General features: G+C 56.0%; 1 protein-coding gene across 3 annotated transcripts in view; it reads right to left on the bottom strand.

Moving 5' to 3' along the window:
- Window positions 1–22,040, bottom strand: part of PAX7 (paired box 7) — a 133,526-nt gene that overhangs the window by 37,245 nt on the left and 74,241 nt on the right. For all 3 annotated transcript variants that reach the window (XM_069034822.1, XM_069034820.1, XM_069034821.1), the window contains exons 6-7: window positions 16,119–16,284; window positions 15,105–15,298 (exon numbers count right to left, since the gene is read on the bottom strand). In XM_069034822.1, the coding sequence (XP_068890923.1) occupies window positions 15,105–15,298; window positions 16,119–16,284 (360 nt within the window). The remainder of the gene's footprint in view (window positions 1–15,104; window positions 15,299–16,118; window positions 16,285–22,040) is intronic.

Here is a 22,040-nt window from a genome sequence, read left to right as displayed (position 1 = left end):
CAGGAGCAGTTCCCAGCTATTCCTGGCATCACTCCCGCACTGCTGAGCAGCTCCCACCACGCTGCTGAGTTTTAGGGAGCCCCGACCCTTTTTAGGGAGCCCCGACCCTTTTTAGGGAGCCCCGATCCGTTTTAGGGAGCCCTGACCCTTTTTAGGGAGCCCCGACCCTTTTTAGGGAGCCCCCATCCGTTTTAGGGAGCCCCATCCCTTTTTAGGGAGCCCCGACCCTTTTTAGGGAGCCCCCATCCGTTTTAGGGAGCCCCCATCCGTTTTAGGGAGCCCCATCCCTTTTTAGGGAGCCCCATCCCTTTTTAGGAAGCCCCATCCCTGTCCAGGAGCAGTTCCCAGCTATTCCTGGCATCACTCCCGCACTGCTGAGCCGCTCCCACCCCGCTGCCGGGTTTTAGGGAGCCCCATCCGTGTCCAGGAGCAGTTCCCAGCTACCCCTGGCATCGCTGCCCGGCTGCAGAGCCGGTGCCAGGCACGGAGGAGCCCCAGAGCTCCCGGCGGAGCGGCCGAACCCGGGCTCGGCTTTTGGGGTGCGGAAAGCCCCGTGCGGCTCCTGCTCCGGGGCGGGCCCGGGGCTCAGCTGCGCGCTCGGATGGGGCGGCGCGGAGCTGGGGCCGCCCTTTGGGAACTTCCTGGGGTCCCAGAACCCCTCACCAGCGCTGCCCAGAACTCCCCAGCACCCCAGTTCCGTCCCCAGCACTGCCCAGCACTGCCCAGCCCCCTCACCAGCACCCCCAGTCCCTTCCCCAGCACTGCCCAGCACTGCCCAGCAGTGTCCAGCCCCATCACCAGCACTGTCCAGCCCCATCCCCAGCACTGCCCAGCCCCATCCCCAGCACTGCCCAGCCCCCTCACCAGCACCCCCAGTCCCCTCCCCAGCACTGCCCAGCCCTGTGCCCAGTATCCCCCAGCACTGTCCAGCCCCATCTCCAGCACTGCCCAACTCTGCCCAGCCCCGTCCCAGCACTCCCAGGCCCCTCCCCAGCATCCCCCAGCACCCCCAGCCCTCTCCCCAGTATCCCCCAGCACTCCCAGCCCTCTCCCCAGTATCCCCCAGCACTCCCAGTATCCCCCAGCACCCCCAGTATCCCCCAGCCCCCTCCCCAGCCCTCCCGGGTTATTTCTCCCCTCCCCAGGAAGGGGCTGCAGCACCACATAATTCTCCTCTCTCCACCACCTCTCCTCCTCCCTCCCTCCCTCCCTCCCTCCCCCCAGGCAGCCCCCAAAGATTTCTTGCTGCTCCCTTCCCGTTCGTTCCTTTTTTTTTTGCTTTCTTTTCTTTTCTTCTTCTACTTCTTTTTTTTTTTTCTTCTTTTTTTTTTTTTTTCCCCTAACGAAAAAATGTTATTTTGTGCCTCCTGAGCCTTCTCCGGCTGGGCTCGGCGTCTGTATCAGCTGGAGGAGCTTATGAGCTTCGTCTCCTCGGATTTAGACTGAAATTTTGATTTTCTGCCGCGCTCAGATAATGCGGAAATCCCGTTCCCCGATATTTGCTGTTTATCAGCGCGGCACAGCGCGGTTCTGGGGGGAAGGGACCCTCCCCCTCCGCGGGGCCCCGCCGCCCCCCAGCCCCCAGCTAATGGAGTTTCACTCCGGAGCAAACCCACCACAAAAAAACCTAATTATGGAGAGCCAAGGGGAGAGGAACTCCCCGGCCGAGAGAGGTTCTGCATGGCTGGGATGGACTCTGAGCCTGGAACTCTGCTCCTGGAAGTGCCCATGAGCAGCTTGGAGCAGCCTGGGATGGTGGGAGCGGTCCCTGCCCACGGGAGGGGTTGGAATGAGGTTGAGCTTCCAGGTCCTTTCCACCCCAAAGCATTCCATGATTCTCCAATCCCTGTCCCTGTCCCTCGAGCCAGGCTCTGTCCCTTGTCCTGCCAGGGACCTCTGAGCCCCCTCCTCATCTCCAGGTCCCAAAGCCAGGCTCTGTCACCTCAGACCCAAAGCCAGGCTTTGTCAGCTCAGACCCCAAACCAGGCTTTGTCAGCTCAGACCCCAAACCAGGCTCTGTCACCTCAGGTCAAAGCCAGGCTCTGTCACCTCAGACCCAAAGCCAGGCTCTGTCACCTCAGACCCAAAGCAGGCTCTGTCACCTCAGACCCAAAGCCAGGCTTTGTCAGCTCAGACCCCAAACCAGGCTCTGTCACCTCAGACCCAAAGCCAGGCTCTGTCACCTCAGGTCCCAAGCCAGACTCTGTCACCTCAGACCCAAAGCCAGGCTCTGTCACCTCAGACCCAAAGCAGGCTCTGTCACCTCAGACCCAAAGCCAGGCTTTGTCACCTCAGACCCCAAACCAGGCTCTGTCACCTCAGACCCAAAGCCAGGCTTTGTCACCTCAGACCCCAAACCAGGCTTTGTCACCTGAGGTCCCAAGCCAGTCTCTGTCACCTGAGGTCCCAAGCCAGGCTCTGTCACCTCAGACCCAAAGCCAGGCTTTGTCACCTGAAACGGCAAGCCAGGCTCTGTCACCTCAGACCCAAAGCCAGGCTCTGTCACCTCAGGTCCCCTGCAGCTTTCCAGAGCATCCCACGTGCCAGGATCCATCCCTGCATTCCCACAGCTCCTCACGGGGCTGGAGCAGCCCCATCCCCACGGTCCCCACGTGTCCCTCAGCACCGCGGTCTGTGAGCCACCTCCCTGTCCCTTCCCTGGTGTGTGGGCACCCCCTGCCAGCCCAGCCCCAATCCCAATCCCAATCCCAATCCCAATCCCAATCCCAATCCCAATCCCAATCCCAATCCCTGTTCCCACACACCTTTCCCAGACCCTGCACCCTCCGGTGTCACAAACTCACCCCTGCCAGCGCCCCGGAGGCCACCCGGCAGAGGAGGGGGGGGGACATTCCCTGCAATTCCCTGCAAGCGGAATTAAACAATCCCCCCCAAAAAAATGAATTCCGGGGTTCGGCAGCGGGGGAACGGCTCCGAGGAGCGCTTAAGCGGCCAGCGGTGGGTAAAGCCCGGCTCTAAATGAGGCCGCCTCCCTTCCCTGGGAGGGTGGGCTATTGTCACATAATGGCTCTCCGTGTCCCCCTCAGCCCCTCGCGGGGACAGCTGGCATCTCCCTGCGCTTGGAATGATGTCCTGGCCGCCGCCACCGCGCCGGGATTGCTCTGGAGCCGCATCGCTACAGCGTGCGGGAAGGAGGGAGAGAAAAACGAGGGGAAGAGGGGGTTTGTAGGGGGAAAAATAATAATAATTTTTAAAAAGGGCTGGAAAAGGAGACGGGAAGCGCGACAAAGCTCAGCTCTGTGCTCGGCTCTTCTCTGCTGCTCCTCTGGTTTAAAGTGACTCCGCTTCTTATGGAAACGGAGAGGCGGTATTAGAAAAAAACGTTAAAAAAATTTATAGAAAAAAATAAAAAAAAAAAAAACCCACCAAGACACAGAGAGCTTCCTTATCTCACGGAGACAGTTGTCAGGAATCACTTTGACTGAGTCGTTTTGTCTCCATGCTTTTTTCCGCTGTCAAGCAGGCCTCAGGACATGGATCAAAGGAGAGGCGCCGAGCGCTCGCTGAAACTTCTGATCCCTTCTCGGAACAGACGCGCGAGTGGCAGACAGCTCCTCTCCACATCAAATGGAGGAGAGAGGAGAGGGAGAGGGAGAGGAAAAGCTGCGAGAGGCTCGGCGAGAGACGGGAGGCAGCGAGGGGCTCTCGGTGCCGCTGCGGAGCTCGGGGAAGGCAGGGACAGCGTCCCCGCTGCCGCATCCCCCACCGAGGGCTGTGGGACAGCGGCGGGGCGGGGATGGCTCCGGAGGACCAAGGGAGAGCCCCGGGGCTGCCCTAAGCCGGGCTTGGCCCCACGGCTCGGCGCAGGGGCTGTGGTGAGAGGCCTGAGCCCGTGGGACATCCCGGTGTCACCTCTGCCCCGGCCTGGCGGGGGAATTCCTGCCCCAAAACTCCGCGGTTTGGCCTCTTTGCCGTCAATCCCGCCAACCGCTCCTTGTGATTTCCCAAAACCGCCCTTCCATGCCTGTATTCCCTCTTTGCCCTCAATCGCACAGCCAGCCCTTGTGATTTCCCAAATTTCCTGTGATTTCCCAAAACAACCCCTCCACGCCTGTATTCCCTGTTTCCTCTGAACCTCACAACCAGGGCAATCTCCCAAATTCCCTGTAATTTCCCAAAACAACCCCTCCATCTCTGCATTCCCTCTTTCCCCTCAATCCCACCGCCAGCCCCAGTGATTTCCCTGGATGCGCCTGGCCAGGCTCCCCGCCCCGTGCCCTGCCAGGCTCCCGATCGCCTTTCAGGTCCTCACTCCCTGAAATGAGATCCCCCTCCTCTCCAAACGGGAAAGGCTTAAGGGCTGGCTGGAGCTGGCTGTGGCGAGCTCAGACCCCGCGCACCTTTGATCACCGCTCTGCTCCCTCCCAGGCCCCGCCGGGATTTGTGATCTCCAGCCGGGATTTGTGATCTCCAGCCCCCGGCCGTAAATTGATCCCGGCCACGGCTGTCTGAGGAGAACCGAGCAGCTTTGGGCAGCAGGAGGCCCCACTGCACCCAAAGATTTCCCCACCGACCGGACCCCACAGCACCCAAAGATTTCCCCACAGACCGGACCCCACAGCCCGGGAGCCTCTCGTTCCTTCCCTGGGGCTCCGGGATCTCCTCCCTTTGCAATTCTCTGGACTCTCAGCAGCTCCTGTTCGGCCCTGGGACCTCAGATTGTCCGAGCACACATTTCACAGCTGTTCCTTGCTCCCTGAAACCCCAAATTATCCAAGGACACACTTCACAGCCGTTCCCTGCTACCTGAAACCCCAAATAATCCAAGGACACATTTCACAGCCATTCCTTGCTCCCTGAAACCCCAAATTATCCAAGCACACATTTCACAGCCGTTCCCTGCTCCCTGAAACCCCAAATAATCCAAGGACACATTTCACAGCCGTTCCTTGCTCCCTGAAACCCCAAATTATCCAAGCACACACTTCACAGCCGTTCCTTGCTCCCTGAAACCCCAAATTATCCAAGCACACACTTCACAGCCGTTCCCTGCTCCCTGAAACCCCAAATAATCCAAGGACACATTTCACAGCCATTCCTTGCTCCCTGAAACCCCAAATTATCCAAGCACACATTTCACAGCCGTTCCTTGCTCCCTGAAACCCCAAATTATCCAAGCACACATTTCACAGCCGTTCCCTGCTCCCTGAAACCCCAAATTATCCAAGGTCACACTTCACAGCCGTTCCCTGCTCCCTGAAACCCCAAATTATCCAAGGACACACATCACAGCCGTTCCCTGCTCCCTGAAACCCCAAACTGTCCGAGCACACATTTCACAGCCGTTCCCTGCTCCCTGAAACCCCAAATTATCCAAGGTCACACTTCACAGCCGTTCCCTGCTCCCTGAAACCCCAAATTATCCAAGGACACACATCACAGCCGTTCCCTGCTCCCTGAAACCCCAAACTGTCCGAGCACACATTTCACAGCCGTTCCCTGCTCCCTGAAACCCCAAATTATCCAAGGACACACTTCACAGCCGTTCCCTGCTCCCTGAAACCCCAAATTATCCAAGCACACATTTCACAGCCGTTCCCTGCTCCCTGAAACCCCAAATTATCCAAGGTCACACTTCACAGCCGTTCCTTGCTCCTGCTCCACGGCGGGGGCAGCGGGAGCGGGGCAGGATGGATGCTCTGGAAGCTGATGTGACCCCAAAACTCTCCCCCACCTCACACAAAAGCCCAGCCCAGCTTCCTTCTGGGGTTCATCTCATCCCATAAACCTCTCCTGAGGCTTTGGGATTGCACAGCCCTCCTGAGCAGCTGCCTGGGATGCTCCAAGGGTGGATGCAGCCCCAAAGTCCTCCCCATGCTGCAGCCCCTCCAGCGGTGACCCCAGTTGGGATGGGAGGGACCGGGAACTTCCCTCTTCCTTAGCTCCCATGGATGGTGGAGGAAAGGGAAAATCGACCCCACAGAATCCTGACCCCTCTCAGAGGCACCCAGAACTCCGGGAGAGCTCCCAGTCCCCTGCCCATCTCCCCCGGGCAGAGATTCCCGAGCCGGGACAGGCTGGAATGACGCCGGGAGAGCCCCGGGCCCACATCCAGCGGCGCTCCCCATCCCAGCTCCTCTCCCCAGCGCGGATCTCTGGAATTAACGCGCTCCCCACAACCCCTCCTTGGGGCAAACAACGAGGGGCAGCTCGGGGGTAGAGCTGAGATCCCGATCCGCGGCACAACGCGCCGCTGTGGATCTTTCCTGTCCGGGATGGGGCACAGCTGGAGCACAGCTGGATTTAACAGGCACACCCGAGGCACGGGCACAGCTGGAATGATGTTCACCCCGGGAATGTTCACCCCGGGAATGTTCACCCCGGGAGCGCGAGCGCCTGCCCTGCCTCCAAATCCCAATCATCCCTTTCATTGCGACCCCTCCGTCTCGCTTCCCCCATCCCAGGGCTGCCTTTTCCACCCCCGCCCCCTCCCGCCCCGATTCCGGCTCGCTGGGATATTGCGGCGGCTCCCGGAGCCCCGCGGAAGCCGGGAATGCCGGGCAGCGGCTGCGGCGTTCATCGCTCGTCTCTCATTTTCTCTCTCTGCCCTGCCCGCCGCGTCCCGAGCTCCCTCAGTAATCGGCAGCCGGCGTTTGAATCCTCCCCGGCCAAGTCCCTCTTCCCTCCCTGGAGCCAGGACCCAGAGGAGAGATGCTAAAGCCCCACCAGCCCCGGCCGGATTCCCGAATTCAGGAATTCCAGCCTCTCTTCCACCCACCCGGCTTCGCTCCCACCTGGGTCTGGCTGGGAAGGGAGATTTAAAAGTTTTGGGGACAGATTTCCCTGCCTGAGCCCTGGGTGCCTCAAATTCCTGTTCCCTGCTCCGACATCTGGGGGCTTATCAGGCACTTCCACACCTCCCTGCGCTTCTCCATCGCTCCTGGGGTTCACCTCAGCTTTTTTTCCCCATATTTCTTCTCCTATTTCTTCCTTATTCCTCCCTTTCTCCCCACTTTGTGTCCTTGAAAATGGTGCAGGGCCACGGGGGCTGATCCCGAACGCACCGAAGGCGGTGCCAAAATTCCCATGGGATTCAAGGCTCGGGAATTTGCTCCCAACTCCTCCCGCGTTCCTCCTGTTTTCCTATCTCGGTAGTACACACAGGGAACGACGTCTGGAGCGGGAATCACACGGGGATAAACGCAGGTGGCGCGGTGGAATGCGGGTTAAGGGAATAAAATCCTGCCTTTTTGTTGTTGTTGTTGTTCCCAGCCAGTTTCCAGTGGGATCGGAGCATCCCGACAAACCGAGGGAACTCGTGGAACCTCAGCACAGAGAGCGGAGAGGCCCCTCGGATTCGAATTCCCCCTTTCCCACCCTCCTCAGAGCCGGGAATCAGGCGAATAAAGCCGGATCTGTTTTCACACGGGAAGAATGTTCCCGTCTCCCCTTTTCCCGGTGCCGGCAGCAGAGGCGTCAAATTGACAGGAGCAGATGGGCTTTGTTTGGTGAAATATATCCAAAAAAAAAAAAAAAAAAAAGAAAAAAGCCAGAAATTTTAGTGGAAAACCGGGCAGCGTTCCTGGGATGCGCGGGTTAAAAGTTTAGGGAGACGGAGAGAGGGGAAAAACGCCAGCACGGAGCCGCTTTTCCCTCAGAAACCTGGAGCTGCCACGCTCCTTTCCCGACTTTTCCAGGGAAACCTGGAGCTGCCGCGCTCCTTTCCCGACTTTCCCAGGGAAACCTGGAGCTGCCGCGCTCCTTTCCCGACTTTCCCACGGAAACCTGGAGCTGCCGCGCTCCTTTCCCGACTTTCCCACGGAAACCTGGAGCTGCCGCGCTCCTTTCCCGACTTTTCCAGGGAAACCTGGAGCTGCCGCGCTCCTTTCCCGACTTTCCCAGGGAAACCTGGAGCTGCCGCGCTCCTTTCCCGACTTTCCCAGGGAAACCTGGAGCTGCCGCTCTCCTTTCCCGACTTTCCCACGGAAACCTGGAGCTGCCGCTCTCCTTTCCCGACTTTCCCAGGGAAACCTGGAGCTGCCGCGCTCCTTTCCCAACTTTCCCAGGGAAACCTGGAGCTGCCGCTCTCCTTTCCCGACTTTCTCAGAGAAACCTGGAGCCGCCGCGCTCCTTTCCCGATTTTCCCTCGGAAACCTGGAGCTGCCGTGCTCCTTTCCCAACTTTCCCAGAGAAACCTGGAGCTGCCGCGCTCCTTTCCCGACTTTCCCAGGGAAACCTGGAGCTGCCGCGCTCCTTTCCCGACTTTCTCAGAGAAACCTGGAGCCGCCGCGCTCCTTTCCCGATTTTCCCTCGGAAACCTGGAGCTGCCGTGCTCCTTTCCCGACTTTCTCAGAGAAACCTGGAGCCGCCGCGCTCCTTTCCTGACTTTCCCAGGGAAACCTGGAGCTGCCGCGCTCCTTTCCCAACTTTCCCAGAGAAACCTGGAGCTGCCGCGCTCCTTTCCTGACTTTCTCAGAGAAACCTGGAGCTGCCGCGCTCCTTTCCTGACTTTCTCAGAGAAACCTGGAGCTGCCGCGCTCCTTTTCCAAGCCCTGGCAAAGCAAGGACGAGGATTTAGCAGGAATTCCGCGTTCAGCCCGCCCCAAGGTCGCGGGGAGGCTGAGGAGGGGAAGGAACGGGATGTGAAGGATGCTGAGACTCGGGAAAGGGACACTGGCCAAGGACACGGCGGAGGGGATCAGGATCCTCTGGAGAAACGGGAATGCTGGCGGAGGAGGCAGAGGGAGCGCAGGGAAAAGGCTGGATGGGGAAAGGAAAGAGGCGAAGGAGCGATGGGAAAAGGAGGTGGAGGATGCCCCCGGTGTGCGGGCTAAGGGGTGAGCCAGGAACGTGTCTCTACACCCGGAGACGCCGGGAAATGAATCCTGATCCGGCCAAAACCAACCCTGGAAAATTCGAGCGGGAGAAGGGTCTCCTTTCAGGGGAAACGGGGAATCCTTAATGCTTCCTCCCTCAGCAACCGTAATGCCGGGATGTTCCCAATCTGCTTTGAGGGATGGAAAGATTAAGAATAATAAAAAAATTGCAATAAAATATGTGTGAACGAGGGGGTAATTGTGGACAAATGCAGCATTCAAATTCATTTTTCAGCTCTTTTACACACCATTTCAATCTTATTTTCTGCTTGTTAATGAGATCTTGTTGGTTGGGGTGGGCACGGCTGCCCAGTATCGCTCGGGTAATTGCACATAATTTTCTCTCTACCAGTGATTTGCATCAGATTTTTTTTTTTTTCTTTTTTTTCCCCCCTAATTCTTTGCTATTTAAACACCCCCCCCACCCCCCCCCCCCAAATCTCATCCTCTCCTCCCCTTCTTTCTTCCCCTCCCCTTTCTCCTGGCCCAGCAAGGCTCATTTGGAATGCTTGTTACGGGCACAGTGTCTCCGACAGAAAGGAAAAAAACCGGGAGGGAAAAAAGGCACCAGATGGAAAAGGATCCGTGGCACTGAGGGGAGGGAAACGGCGCAGCCTCGCCGGAGCCAGGAGGGATCCCTGGAACCGAGGAAAGGAATTCCCAGAGCTGGGAGGGATCCCTGGAACTGAGGGAAGGAATTCCCAGAGCCAGGAGGGATCCCTGGAACTGAGGGAAGGAATTCTCAGAGCCAGGAGGGTTCCCTGGAAATGAGGGAAGGAATTCCCAGAGCCGGGAACATCCCTGGAACTGAGGGAAGGAATTCCCAGAGCCAGGAGGGTTCCCTGGAAATGAGGGAAGGAATTCCCAGAGCCAGGAACATCCCTGGAACTGAGGGAAGGAATTCCCAGAGCCAGGAGGGATCCCTGGAACCGAGGGAAGGAATTCCCAGAGCCAGGAACATCCCTGGAAATGAGGGAAGGAATTCCCAGAGCCAGGAGGGATCCCTGGAACCGAGGGAAGGAATTCCCAGAGCCTGGAGGCATCCCTGGAACTGAGGGAAGGAATTCCCAGAGCCAGGAGGGATCCCTGGATCCGAGGGAAGGAATTCCCAGAGCCTGGAGGCATCCCTGGAACTGAGGGAAGGAATTCCCAGAGCCAGGAGGGATCCCTGGAACCGAGGGAAGGAATTCCCAGAGCCTGGAGGCATCCCTGGAACTGAGGGAAGGAATTCCCAGAGCCAGGAGGGATCCCTGGATCCGAGGGAAGGAATTCCCAGAGCCTGGAGGCATCCCTGGAACTGAGGGAAGGAATTCCCAGAGCCAGGAGGGATCCCTGGAACCGAGGGAAGGAATTCCCAGAGCCAGGAACATCCCTGGAAATGACAGAAGGAATTCCCAGAGCCAGGAGGGATCCCTGGAACCGAGGGAAGGAATTCCCAGAGCCAGGAACATCCCTGGAAATGACAGAAGGAATTCCCAGAGCCAGGAGGCATCCCTGGAACTGAGGGAAGGAATTCCCAGAGCCAGGAACATCCCTGGAAATGAGGGAAGGAATTCCCAGAGCCAGGAGGGATCCCTGGAACCGAGGGAAGGAATTCCCAGAGCCAGGAACATCCCTGGAAATGACAGAAGGAATTCCCAGAGCCAGGAGGGATCCGTGGCACTGAGGGAAGGAATTCCCAGGAACGCTCCCAAACCCCAGGGACAAAACAGGGACTGGGAATCCGACTCCAGCCTCCAGACACTGGGAACGAATTCGCTCAGGGAGCACAGAAATAAAGCCACGGAAAGCCCTGAGAAAATTAAAGCAACAACTCCGAGCAGGGGAACAAGTTTCTCTTGGCTCTTTGCGCTTCTGGAATTGTCTTAATCCCTGGAGATCCCGCGGGGCTGTTCGGAGATTCGGAGCTCTCAGGGATAACAAGTCCTGGAAGCACACGGAATTCCTGCCTTTTAAGTCCGGTTTAAGCTGTTCCCGGCTCCACCTGCCCCAAACTGGGGCTCTCGGGGCTTTGGAGAAGCCCTGCGAGGCCCCAAAGCTCTGCAGGGAGCGGTCGCACGGATTTAAGGCGTAGGCCCGGATCCCAAAGAGCAGCAGAAATTGTAGGAACAAACGGTCCAAAAACCCCATGGGGACATTGGGAAAGGCAGAAGGGATGTGGCAGAGGAGGCTGGAGGGGAAAAGCAGCAGAAAATACAGGAAAACCCTGATTTCTCTGCTGCTGGTGAGGCCGCCAGGGCATCTCCCAGCACCAGCCAAGGTGGCCCCGCTTTTGGCCGGTAATTCTCAGCTTTGTTCCCTTCTTTACCCCCCTCAGCCCCCAGCCGAGCACCCACAGCTCCTGAAGATCCTGATCAGGGCAGAACTGGACTTAAAACCGAGTTTAAGGCCAGGCTGGATGGGGTTTGGAGCGACCCGGCCTAGTGGAAGTTGTCCAGGCCTGTGACAGGGGGTTGGGATCAGATGAGCTTTAAGGTCCCTCCCAAGCCAAATTCTACGGGATTATTCTAAGATTTATCAGGATTTGATTTGTCCCAAGCCTTATCCCAGCTCAGGGAGGGATGATTCTAGGCCAGGCCTGGCCTAGGTTGAGCTGGGTCTGCACCTCAGCTGGATGCAGGGTTTGTTTTCACTGCCAGGGTGAGGCAAGGCCTGGCTCAGGGTGTCTTAGGCCTGGCCTTGTTCTGCTTGAGCTTGGTTGCGTGCCCAAAATCTCCCCCTCACAGAGGCTGTCCCAGCAGGGATCTATCCCAAATCCCTGCTCCATCCCAAATCCCTGCTCCATCCCAATTCCTGCTCCATCCCAAATCCCTGCTCCATCCCAATCCTGCCTCCATCCCAAATCCCTGCTCCATCCCAAATCCCTACTCCATCCCAAATCTCTGCTCCATCCCAATCCCTGCTCTGCCCCAAATCCCTGCTCCATCCCAATCCTGCCTCCACCCCAAATCCCTGCTCCACCTCAAATCCTTGTTCCATCCCATATTCCTGCTCTATCCCAAATCCCTGCTCCATCCCAAAAAACTTGGTTTTCCCCTTTTTATTAAAAAAGGTTTTCCCTTTCTATTGTCATTATCATTATTATAATCATTCTAATCATTATTATCATTATTATCATTATTATCATTATTATTATTATTATTATCATCATCATTGGCATTATCATTATTAACCATTCTCACTGTATTTCACTTCATTCTCAATTATGGAATTCCTGTTATCTCAACACACAAAGTTCCACTTTGGTTCTCTTCCCATTCCAGGGCTGGAAGTGAGAAACGGGGGCTGAGCAAGGAGCTGGGTTGGGCTTAACTTCCAGCTGGGTTTAACCTGTGCCAGCTCTGCCCAGCCAAGCCGGTGTTTTCGGGTGAAGTGGCACAAAACCCATTTGTTGTGGGATGAAGTCATGGGAGCCTAAAATTCCCAGCTGAGCTCTGGGATTGAGGCGCAACCACCTGGGAAAAGCCGGGAGGCTCCAGCAGCTGAGCCGGGCTTTGTGCGGCTGGAAAACAAGGAACGAACACGGCCATTCCCACATGGAGTTTAGGCAGAGCTCCCGCAGGATCTGCTCCGGAGGGGGTGTGAGGGGAATGAGCCACCCCAAATCCCCCTCTTCTGTTTGGGAACGGGGATGCTGCGCTGCTCCTGCACGATTCCAGCTGCTGGCACAGCCTGCGGATTCCGGCCGGGAATCCAATCCCGGGGTAACTGGAGAGGGAGCAAAAGCTGGGAGCTCCCGGCCCCTTTCCTTGTCTAAAGTGCCAAGAAATCTCCTCCTGCTGCTGCTGCCGAGGGGGAAAGCAGAGACAAATTCATCCTCCTCAGCTCCCAGTTTGGTTTTTCCTGCCTCCCAGGGGATCTCCCAGCACCAGCTGAAGTGGCCCCACTTTTGTCCTGTAATTCTCAGCTTCATTCCCTTCTTTCCCCTCCCTCAGCCCACAGCTCCTGAAGGGCTGGCAGATCCTGATCAGGACAGAACTGGGCTTAAAACCGAGTTTGAGGCCAGGCTGGACGGCGTTTGGAGCGACCCGGCCTAGTGGAAGGTGTCCCTGCCCATGACAGGGAACTCCCTCTTCCCTCTGGATGATCCTTCCCCCTGCCGAGAAGCTGGAGAGGGCGGAGCTGTGCCGGGTTTTCCCTGGAATGCCGTGGCAGAGCTGGATTGCGCTCAGCACAATTAATAAATGATACAGAGCACCCCACAAAGCCACATCCCGAAACTTCCCTCCCCTAAAAGAGGGCAAATCCAGGAGTTCCTCCATCCTGTCGGGAGCATTTCTTGTCTCCTTCCACTAGGAACAGCAGAGGGCTTAGAAAGGCAGGAATTTTTGAGCAGGGAATATAAAGCAGTCGGGAAATAACCTGGGTTAGGCACAAAAGGAACAGACGAATTTCCACGCTGATATCTTGGCCCTCGCATGATTAAAAGCATCGGGAAAATGGGAATCTGCCCTTCCTGGGGGTGCAAAGCTCTCTTTTCTTCAGGCCCGCCAGATAAAGGATCCTCTCTTTCCCGTACAAAGGGCTTATGGGCTCAGGGATATCTGTCCCCAGCCGGAGCCTGCGGGCAGGGGAATTTGGGATTGGGATAAGCAGAGGAAAAGCCACGGTCTGGTCCTTTCAATGAGCCCCTGATTCCGCGGGACTGGGAAGGAGGGGATGAAGGGAAATGGAAATTGCAGGATGGCCTTGTCTGCGCCTGGGGCTCATCCCAGGCATCTCATCCCTGACTTATTCCACGGGGATAAATTGCACTTGGGATCATCTGAGTTAATCCCGGGCCCTGGCCCAGCTAACCCGGGCCTGCCTTTGAATCCCAAGCTGTATCCTCCTCTGCCGAGCCCGGTGCTCTCAGAAATCCCTTGTCAGAGGGATATCTGCCTATTCTCCCCGAAATTTCCCTGTTTGGAGCCATATCCAGCCCCGTGCCAGTCACATTTCAGGATTTTCCCATCCAGCCCCATGCCAGTCACATTTCAACGTTTCCCATTCCAAGCCAAAAGAAGCTGCGAAACCTCCCTCTTTCCATGGACACTCCGCGTTTGTTTCCACACTCGAGAGATCCCAAACTGCTGGACCTTAAAATCCACATCCCCCCTGGTGTCCCTTGCTGGACTCCTCTCCAAACCACTGCAGGTGCCCACCTCGTTTTGCCTCCTAATTCCGATTTATTTTGCGTTTCCCATCCTAACTAAACTGATCCCTCTGAAACAACTGCTGCCCTTCACGTGTCTCTGTATCCCATGAGTGACTGGGAATGGGAAAAAAGGGATTTGGTGTCCCTCAGGATAACGCTGCTCATTTTCAGTTCCACCTGGAAGCACAGGTGAGCTTGGGAACTCCTTTCCTCCTCCACAGCTCACCTTGTGCAGAGCACCAGCAGGACGGTCTGCATGGGGTTTCCCAAATTAAATCCCAGCTCTCCCTCCCAAATCTCCTGTTTCTGAGCTCAGATTTGTGGCCCAGCCAGACTTGCACAAGCTTCAGGTTGTGTCCAAATCAGGATTAACTCTGAGGTGAGTAAACCCTCACGTGTGCTGTCCTTGGGATCAAATCCACCATCAGAGGGGCCACGCCCACTCTGGAATGTTTTCGGAGATGCTCCGGGTGGTTTTGATCCCGTTTTCCTAAGATGGCTGTGGGAATGACCAGTGCTGGACTCAGGACAGAGCCTGTTTGCTTTAACCAGGTGCTTTAACCAACTAAACCCCCCAAAACTGTGTTTTTTTCCCCCCAGAATTCGGGGGGTTTTGCTCAAAATTTGGGGGTTTCCCTCCAAATGGAGTGTTCCCTGTAAATAGGGGCTGTCCCCCCCAAAAAAGGGGGTGTCTGGGTAAAAGGCACCACTGGGATTCAAACCTGGGATCTCCTGTTTACTTTAACCAGGCGCTTTAACCAACTAAGCCCCCAATATCCAGGTTTTTCCCCCAAAATGAAGCGTCCCCCAATAAACTGGGTGTGTTCCCCCCCAAAACGGGGGCTCCAGAGGAGATTTTCTAAATGCGAGAAGGCGCTCCGGGTGTTTGTGATCCCCTTGTCCCAACCCACCTGTGGGAATGAGCAGTGCTGGGCTCAGGACAGAGCTGCTGCTGATTAACACGAGAACTAATTGCTGTCCCTGGGCTGCCAGCAGGAATTCCTGACCACAACAACAACCACAACAACAACAACAACAAGAGCAACAACCACAGCTCCCCAGTACCGCCGCGATGTCCCAAAGGTTTCCCCACTCCCAGAACCAGGAAAAAGCTGGAAGCGGGCACGTACCTGCGGGGAGAGGCCGTTGCTGACGGGGTTCATGTGGTTGGCGGGTGCGGCGGCATTCATGAAGCTCTCGGAGTAGCTGGAGAAGCTGTGCCGGGCGCCGTAGGCCGAGCTGGAGTCGGCGGCGGCGGCCAGGCCGCCCTGGTGCATGGTGGAGGGCGGCAGCGGCTGCGGCCGGTGCACGGTGCTGCCGCCGTCTGCGGGGACACAGGGACACCAACGGGCTGGGATCCCCCCAGGAAACTGGGAAACCCTTGGGAAACCCTTGGGAACGGCGGCTCAGCCATCCTGGGTTTCCCAGCAACTGCGCGCTCCGCGAAGCTGGCGGGAAATGTCTGGGTTTTCACTTCGTTTTCCCCCCAAAGAGAAGAGAATTTGGGCAGAGGCCTCAGTGCCAGCCTGGGGACAACTTTAGGTCCGCCCAACTGGGCTAGGGACAGGTGGGGCCACCCCCAGGAGCTTTGGGGAGCAGGGGGGATGTTCCCACTGCGCATTCCGAACTCCTGGGGGATAACACAGGAGCACATCCCGACAGCTGCCAAGGGACTTTTTTTGTAAAGGTCAAAGGCAACTGGAATTAATGATATTCCTTCCACTGGATTTAACAATATTCCTTCCACCGGAATATTCTCGCTGCTGAACCCCGGAATGGAGATCTATCCAGAATGAGGGGTCACCCACACAATCCCCAATTTACTTGGATGTGCTCCTTGTTCAAAACTCCAGCCATGGGACACAGGGATGCAGCAGAAGGGATGTGAGACAGAGGAAAAAACTGAGGAATTTCCCTTGACTTGAGGAAAAACCTGATTTTCCCAACTAAAGGAAAACCACACAAGACTCACAATTGTCCCATCCACAGGGAAGATGCCACGGATCAGAAAGACCCAATGGGAGAATCATGGAATGACTTGGAAGGGCCCTTAAAGCCCATCCCATTCCAGCAGCCTGGGATGCTCCAACACCGCCCAACCCAGCGGAGGGGAGGTGGGAAAGGGAAGCAGCAGCGGAGCTCACCTTGGGAGATGGTGGTGGTGGGGTAGGTGGAGTCGGGCAGCTGGTACGGGGGCAGCGCTGGCATTCCCGTGGGTGGGAAGCCCCCCGGCAGCAGGTGGTTGAAGGCCGCCAGCTGGTTGGCTCCCGCCTGCTTACGCCAGCGCGCCCGCCGGTTGCTGAACCACACCTGGGGGGGACAGAAAGCGCCGCACGTGTCTTAGGTTACAACGTAAGACGTAACCAAAAGCCTGTGCTCTATCAGCATCTTCACCAGCTGTTAGAACCAGCTGGGGCAGGGCTCTTCGTCTCTTCCGTGGCACATCCCTGATAACTCCCTCCGGAGCGATATCTTCTGCTAATGGGCCACCCAGCCTCACTGCATGACTCATCACATGCCATTGTGAGATGCTCTGCCCAGGGGGAGGAGCCAAGCATTCCTGCCTGGATATAATCTGAGGTTTGGAACACCACACTCAGCCCTTACCTACTGGATTCCCAGAGGGTAAGAGCTACATAGCCACCACTGGACCTTCAGAGGAAGAGCAGACCCTTCTACAGGATCACCGCCTCAACAGAACTGTATCTGTCACCTCAAAAGGACTGCAGCCACCATTTAATAGGACTGCTACCACCACCCTGCCTGACTGGGTGTCCGGTCGTATCCTGACTCTGCCAGTTTGAGCCTGTGTTTCTGTATCATTGCCTTTATCTTAATTTTCCTATTAAATTGTAGTTCGAACTTGGGATCTCCCACCGGTTTGCTTTCAAACTAGTGCACCTCAGGTGACAGCTGAGCTCTGCCCACCACACCTGAGGGGACAGAAAACACCCCACGGGTGACACCTGAGCTCTGCCCGCCCCACCTGAGGGGACAGAAAACACCCCACGGGTGACACCTGAGCTCTGCCCCACCCCACCCGGGCTGCTCATGGGAACCCATCCCACAGAACTGGGAAAAAATGGATTGAAGCCACTGCCAGATTCAGATTTGGAGTATTCATCTCCATTCCTTAATTTCCTTTCTGCGGCTGAACCACACCTGGGGGGACAGAAAACACCCCACGGGTGACACCTGAGCTCTGCCCACCCCACCCAGGCTGCTCAAGTATCTCACAGAACCGGAAAAAAATGGGTTCAAGTCCCTGTCAGACTCAGATCTAAAACCAGGCTCAAGTCACTGCTGGACACAGATTTGTGAATTTTCACTGCCGTTCCTTAATTCCCTTTCTTTGGCTGATCCACACCCGGACAGGAGAGGAAAGGCCCCACGGGTGACACCTGAGTTCTGCCACACCCCACCTGATGGCAGCACCTTCTGTCCAAACCCAAACCCAAACCCAGGCTCAAGCTGCTTCTGGGCCCAGACCCCAATGTGTGGTGCTGAATCCTCACCTCCATTCCTTGATTTCCTTCTCCCACACGACCCCAAACCCCCCGTCTCCCCCAGGATTTCAAGCGGCTGGAAATGCCGCTCCCAGCTGCGGGGGGGATGGAGAGGGATAATTGGGATTGTGTATTCCGGGAGAGTCCATCCCAAAGAGATGCTCCGCTACCACCTGGCCATCTCGCCTCGTTATCTGCCAAGGCTGGGAATTCTGCCGAAGGATTAAGTGCCATAATAGCGGCACTGTTAGGAGGGATAAATAACCAGATTAGCATCGTGCTCGCGGTGTTAGACAAGCTAAAGAGATAGAACCGCCCGCGGGGAACGCAGGGGCTCGGCTCTTCCGACTGCAGCAATCGCTGCTGTCTGTGCTGAGCCTGCCAGAGCTCTGCAGCCAGCCCAGAGTGGTTCTGCAGCCTCCGCACTGAAATAAACCCAGCCTTGTCTCTGTGCTGAGCCCTGCCCTGCCTACGAGAGCTCTGCTTCCAGCCCGGAGCGGTTCTGCAGCCTCTGCATTAAAATAAACCCAGCCTTGTCTCTGTGCCGAGCCCACCAGAGCTCTGCAGCCAGCCCAGAGTGGTTCTGCAGCCTCTGCATTAAAATAAACCCGGCCTTGTCTCTGTGCTGAGCCTACGAGAGCTCTGCAGCCAGCCCAGAGTGGTTCTGCAGCCTCCGCATTGAAATAAACCCAGCCTTGTCTCTGTGCTGAGCCCTGCCCTGCCTACGAGAGCTCTGCAGCTGGCCCAGAGCAGTTCTGCAGCCTGCATTAAAATAAACCCAGCCTTGTCTCTGTGCTGAGCCCTGCCCTGCCTACGAGAGCTCTGCTGCCAGCCCAGAGCGGTTCTGCAGCCTGCATTAAAATAAACCCAGCCTTGTCTCTGTGCCGAGCCCACCAGAGCTCTGCAGCCAGCCCAGAGCGGTTCTGCAGCCTCTGCATTAAAATAAACCCAGCCTTGTCTCTGTGCCGAGTCCACCAGAGCTCTGCAGCCGGCCCAGAGCGGTTCTGCAGCCTCTGCATTAAAATAAACCCAGCCTTGTCTCTGTGCCAAGCCCACCAGAGCTCTGCAGCCAGCCCAGAGCGGTTCTGCAGCCTCTGCATTGAAATAAACCCGGCCTTAACGCCAGGGCAAGTCTGGGCTCGGCTTTGCTGCAGCGCTGCTTCACCTGCGAGGCTCCAGAGGAGATTTTCTAAATGCGAGAAGGCGCTCCGGGTGTTTGTGATCCCCTTGTCCCAACCCAGCTGTGGGAACGAGCAGTGCTGGGCTCAGGACAGAGCTGCTGCTGATTAACACGAGAACTAATTGCTGTCCCTGGGCTGCCCGCAGGAATTCCTAACAACAACCCCAACAACCGCAGCTCCCCGGTGCCAGCTCGCCGCGATGTCCCGAAGGTTTCCCCGCTCCTCAGAGTGTTTTATCAGGGGCAATCTCCCTTCTGCAGAGCAAAAAGGGCCTCCTGAGCTCTCTCCTGGGCTGGGTTTGCTTCTTTTGATCAGGGAGGGCTCCCAGGCCTGGTTCTGTTTGGGGTTCACAAGGATAAGCTTTCAAGCCAGATGAGAACGCAGCTGCTGGGCTTTGGGAGGCCTAAAGGGCTGCAAAACACGATTGAATTTCACAGCAATGAGGAAAAATGGAGCAAAAATCAAGAGTAGGGGGGAAACCCCCCCTTGCTCCCTCCATCAGGTTCCCAAGCTGCTCAGCCTCAGAGCAGGAGCTGGGCTTGCAAATGGGTTCCCACACCTGGGGGACCAACCCCAAAAAACTCCCTTCCCCAAATGCTGCAGAAAAAACCCCAAACTCCCTTCCCCAAATCCTGCAGAACCCACCCCAAACTCCCTTCCCCAAACCCTGCAGAAAAAACCCCAAACTCCCTTCCCCAAATCCTGCAGAAACAACCCCAAACTCCCTTCCCCAAATCCTGCAGAGTCAACCCCAAACTCCCTTCCCCAAATCCTGCAGAAACAACCCCAAACTCCTTCCCCAAATCCTGCAGAGTCAACCCCAAACTCCTTCCCCAAATCCTGCAGAAACAATCCCAAACTCCCTTCCCCAAATCCTGCAGAACCCACCCCAAACTCCCTTCCCCAAATCCTGCAGAGCCGACCCCAAACTCCTTCCCCAAATCCTGCAGAAACAACCCCAAACTCCCTTCCCCAAATGCTGCAGAAACAACCCCAAACTCCCTTCCCCAAATCCTGCAGAAACAACCCCAAACTCCTTCCCCAAATCCTGCAGAACCCACCCCAAACTCCCTTCCCCAAATCCTGCAGAAACAACCCCAAACTCCTTCCCCAAATCCTGCAGAAACAACCCCAAACTCCCTTCCCCAAATCCTGCAGAAACAACCCCAAACTCCTTCCCCAAATCCTGCAGAACCCACCCCAAACTCCCTTCCCCAAATCCTGCAGAACCCACCCCAAACTCCTTCCCCAAATCCTGCAGAAACAACCCCAAACTCCCTTCCCCAAATCCTGCAGAAACAACCCCAAACTCCTTCCCCAAATCCTGCAGAACCCACCCCAAACTCCTTCCCCAAATCCTGCAGAAACAACCCCAAACTCCTTCCCCAAATCCTGCAGAGTCAACCCCAAACTCCTTCCCCAAACTCCCTTCCGCAGACACTGCAGAAATTTGACCCCATGAGCCCCAAACAGGATCCAAATCTCAAAGTGGGCACCTTTTATCGAGTTGCCTGTTCATTGTTCCTTGCTCCTGGGAGTTTTTCTGACTGGAAAAGGCAAATTTCACTCAGGGACTTCTGGCTCACTGGGAAGTGTCCCCTGAGCCTCCTGCAGGGATTGCTGTGGGATTCCCTGGATCTGTGTCCATTTCCTGGGGTGCTGTGGGATCAGTTTGCTCAAACCCCGCTCGTAGGGGCTGTGACGGCTCAGGCAGGGCCCAGGCCTGGGCAGGCCCTGATTTCACGCTGTTATTTCCACCCCGAGACAATGAAAACAAGAAACCCCAGTTCCCTTTGAGGCCTCGGTGTAAATGGAGGCCCTGAGAGGTTTGTGGGGCCCTGGCAGGTCCTTGGCACCGAACCCCTCCTTTCCCCAGAGCTGCTCTGGCCTGGCTGAGGCACCGCGAGCGCAGAGCCCTCCAGAAGGGTGACAGAAATGGGTCACCTCACATCCGATGTGCTCCGAGCCACCAGGGCCAGCGGGGCAGCGGCTCCGGGGCCACTCCTGGCACCCAAATCACCCAAATCTGGGCCAGAGTTGAGGGGAGAGCAGTGAATGAACCCCGAGGCCTGCAGCACTTCACAATTCATCCAGCCCGGTCCGTGGAAGGTTCTGGGAGCAGGGAGCAGCACAAAGGAATAAAGAAATAACCTTTTGTTTGCCCCGGTCCCTTTTTTCATCCTGCACGTGTGCGTAATTCCAGTCTGGAATTGGGGATGTGGGCCTGGCCTGCTCCTGTCGTGCCATTCCACACCTTGAGTGTTTCTGGGATGTGAGGAGGTAAATAAACCTTGTTTTTGCAGAGGAAAAGGAGAGAGATAAGCCTTGTCTTTGGAGAGGGAAAGGAGAGAATTAAACCTTCTCCTTGCAGAGGAAAAGGAGAGAAAGAAACTGGGTCTTTGCAGGGGAAAAGGAGAGAAAGAAACCTTGAATTTGCAGGGGAAAAGGAGAGGAATCAAGTTCTCTTTGCAGAGGAAAATGAGAGAATCAAACCTTCTTGCAGAGGAGAAGGGGAGAAATAAACCTCATCTTTGCAGGGGAGAAGGAGAGAGATAAACCTCCTCTTTGCAGAGGAAAAGGAGAGAAAAAAGCCATGTCTTTGGTGGGAAAAGGAGAGAAATAAACCTTCTCTTTGCACAGGAAAAGGAGAGAAAGGAACCTTGTCTTTGGTGAGGAAAAGGAGAGAAAGAAACCGGATCTTCGCAGAGGAAAAGGAGAGAAAGAAACCGGATCTTCGCAGGGGAAAAGGAGAGGAAGAAACCGGGTCTTTGGTGGGGAAAAGGAGGGAAATAAAAGTTGTCTTTGCAGAGGGAAAAGAGAGAATGAAATCTTCTCCTTGCAGAAGAAAAGGAGAGAAATAAACCTTGAATTTGGCGAGGAAAAGGAGAGACAGAAACCTTCTCCTTGCAGAGGGAAAGGAGAGAGATAAAGTTCTGTTTGCAGAGGAAAATGAGAGAATTAAAACTTCTCCTTGCAGGAGAAAAGGAAATAAACCTTGAACTTGGCGAGGAAAAGGAGAGAAATAAAAGTTGACTTTGGAGAGGAAACAGAGAGAGATAAACCTTGTCTTTGGTGAGGAAAAGGAGAGGAAAAAAGATTTCTCCTTGCAGGGGAAAAGGAGAGAATGAAACCTTCTGTTTGCACGGGAAAAGGAGAAAAAGTAACCTTGTCTTTGGTAAGGAAAAGGAGAGAAAGAAACCGGGTCTTTGCAGGGGAAAAGGAGAGGAAGAAACCAGGTCTTTGCAGGGGAAAAGGAGAGAAAGAAACCTTGAATTTGCAGAGGAAAAGGAGAGAGATAAAGTTCTGTTTGCAGAGGAAAATGAGAGAATCAAACCTTCTCCTTGCAGGGGAGAAGGAGAGAAATAAACCTTGAACTTGG

This window comes from Aphelocoma coerulescens, chromosome 21 (genome assembly GCF_041296385.1).
Source record: "Aphelocoma coerulescens isolate FSJ_1873_10779 chromosome 21, UR_Acoe_1.0, whole genome shotgun sequence".
NCBI classification, from domain to species: Eukaryota; Metazoa; Chordata; class Aves; order Passeriformes; family Corvidae; genus Aphelocoma; species Aphelocoma coerulescens.
This window is presented reverse-complemented; position numbering and strand designations above follow the sequence as displayed.